Genomic DNA, 1305 nt, shown 5'->3' on the forward strand with positions numbered 1-1305 from the left:
TGGAGACTTGCTGAAAATCCAGAAAGCCAAGTCTACCAAGTTCTCCGTGCTAAGTATTTTCCTGATTCTTCCATTTGGAGAGCTACTCCGAATACTCCGAAATCTGCTTTCTGGACTTCCATTCTCAAGGTCTTGCCGATGCTCAAGGAGCATTCTTTTTATCAGATCACCCAAGGCAACATTTCTATTTGGAGCTCACCTTGGTGTACCACTTGGGAGAACATATATGATCACCTTATTGTCCAGCATAGTGTTTTTGTTTACCCGGCTAAGGTCTCTGATCTTTGGCTACCAGGCCAAAAAGTTTGGAATTCTGAGTTCATTACTAACCTTTTTCAGGAACCGACTGCTTCGGCTATTATTGCAACTCCTATAGTTCTTGATGATAGTAGGGATATCCTTTGTTGGAAGCCCACTCCTTCTGGTAAGTGCAATTCTAAGAGTACATATAAGTTGTGTTTACAACAAATTCATAATTTGCAGGCAAATCAGCCAAGACAGGTGAACCAATCAACCAAAGATATTTTGCAGCAGGTCTGGAAGCACAAATTCATGGCTCCAAGGGTTAAAACTTTTGCGTGGCGCTTACTTAGGCATGCTCTTCCAACTGGTCTTAGAGCTGGCAGGTTTTCCTCTCATATTTCTTCTACATGCTCTAGATGTGATTCAGATGAAGATGATATGCATCTTTTCTTTCTTTGCAACTTTGCTAGAGCCTCTTGGTTCGGGCACCCCTGGTATATTAGATCTGATATTCTTGCTCTCAATCATAATTCTGTTCTTGATATTATTCAGGTTCTAATTAACATGAACCATCCGCAAGCATCTATTCCTAATATATTTACCTTCTTGTGGTGTTTGTGGAAAGCAAGAAACGATGTTCTTTTTTGTAGGAAAGAATCACATCCCCATCGGGTTCACCAAGCTGCTCTAGCCATCGCCTCTGTCCAAGGTATGGTGGTAATCCGGCTACTGGTATTGGTGTTCACATCCTCTTCCCCAAAGAGGGTTCTGATTCAAGAATAATGATTCAAGCCTCTACTCATGATGTTTGTTCACCTCTTATTGCTGAAGTTTATGCACTTCTATTTGCTGCTAAAATCTCTTGCAGGCTTCAACTTCAGCAAGGTTCTTTTCTCACTGACAATCTTTCATTAGCAAAGATGGCTGCTTCAAGAGATATCAATAACACCAACATCAGCTGGAGGTGCAGACAACCAATTAGCGAGTTCTTTCAAATCTCCCATTCTTTTAATGTTGTTTATCACATCTCTAGGAATACCAATGGAATTGCTCACAATTGTG

The 1305-nt window shown here is 40.9% G+C and overlaps 1 protein-coding gene across 1 annotated transcript; it reads left to right on the forward strand.

Moving 5' to 3' along the window:
* Positions 1-26: 26 nt before the first annotated feature.
* Positions 27-1286, forward strand: LOC119344931. The gene is made up of 2 exons (XM_037615211.1): positions 27-952; positions 1112-1286. Exons 1-2 carry the CDS (start codon positions 139-141, stop codon positions 1156-1158), a joined length of 861 nt encoding a protein of 286 aa, XP_037471108.1. The 5' UTR covers positions 27-138; the 3' UTR covers positions 1159-1286.
* The last annotated feature ends 19 nt before the right edge of the window (positions 1287-1305 follow it).

Source organism: Triticum dicoccoides, unplaced genomic scaffold, assembly GCF_002162155.2.
Source record: "Triticum dicoccoides isolate Atlit2015 ecotype Zavitan unplaced genomic scaffold, WEW_v2.0 scaffold193851, whole genome shotgun sequence".
NCBI classification, from domain to species: domain Eukaryota; kingdom Viridiplantae; phylum Streptophyta; class Magnoliopsida; order Poales; family Poaceae; genus Triticum; species Triticum dicoccoides.

Bases quoted from the DNA above. Each gene is read 5' to 3' on its own strand.
- LOC119344931 (XM_037615211.1), top strand. From the start codon at position 139: ATGCTCAAGGAGCATTCTTTTTATCAGATCACCCAAGGCAACATTTCT. The intron at 953-1,111 runs GTATGGTGGTAA...AATCTCTTGCAG, and splicing joins AGCCATCGCCTCTGTCCAAG to GCTTCAACTTCAGCAAGGTT.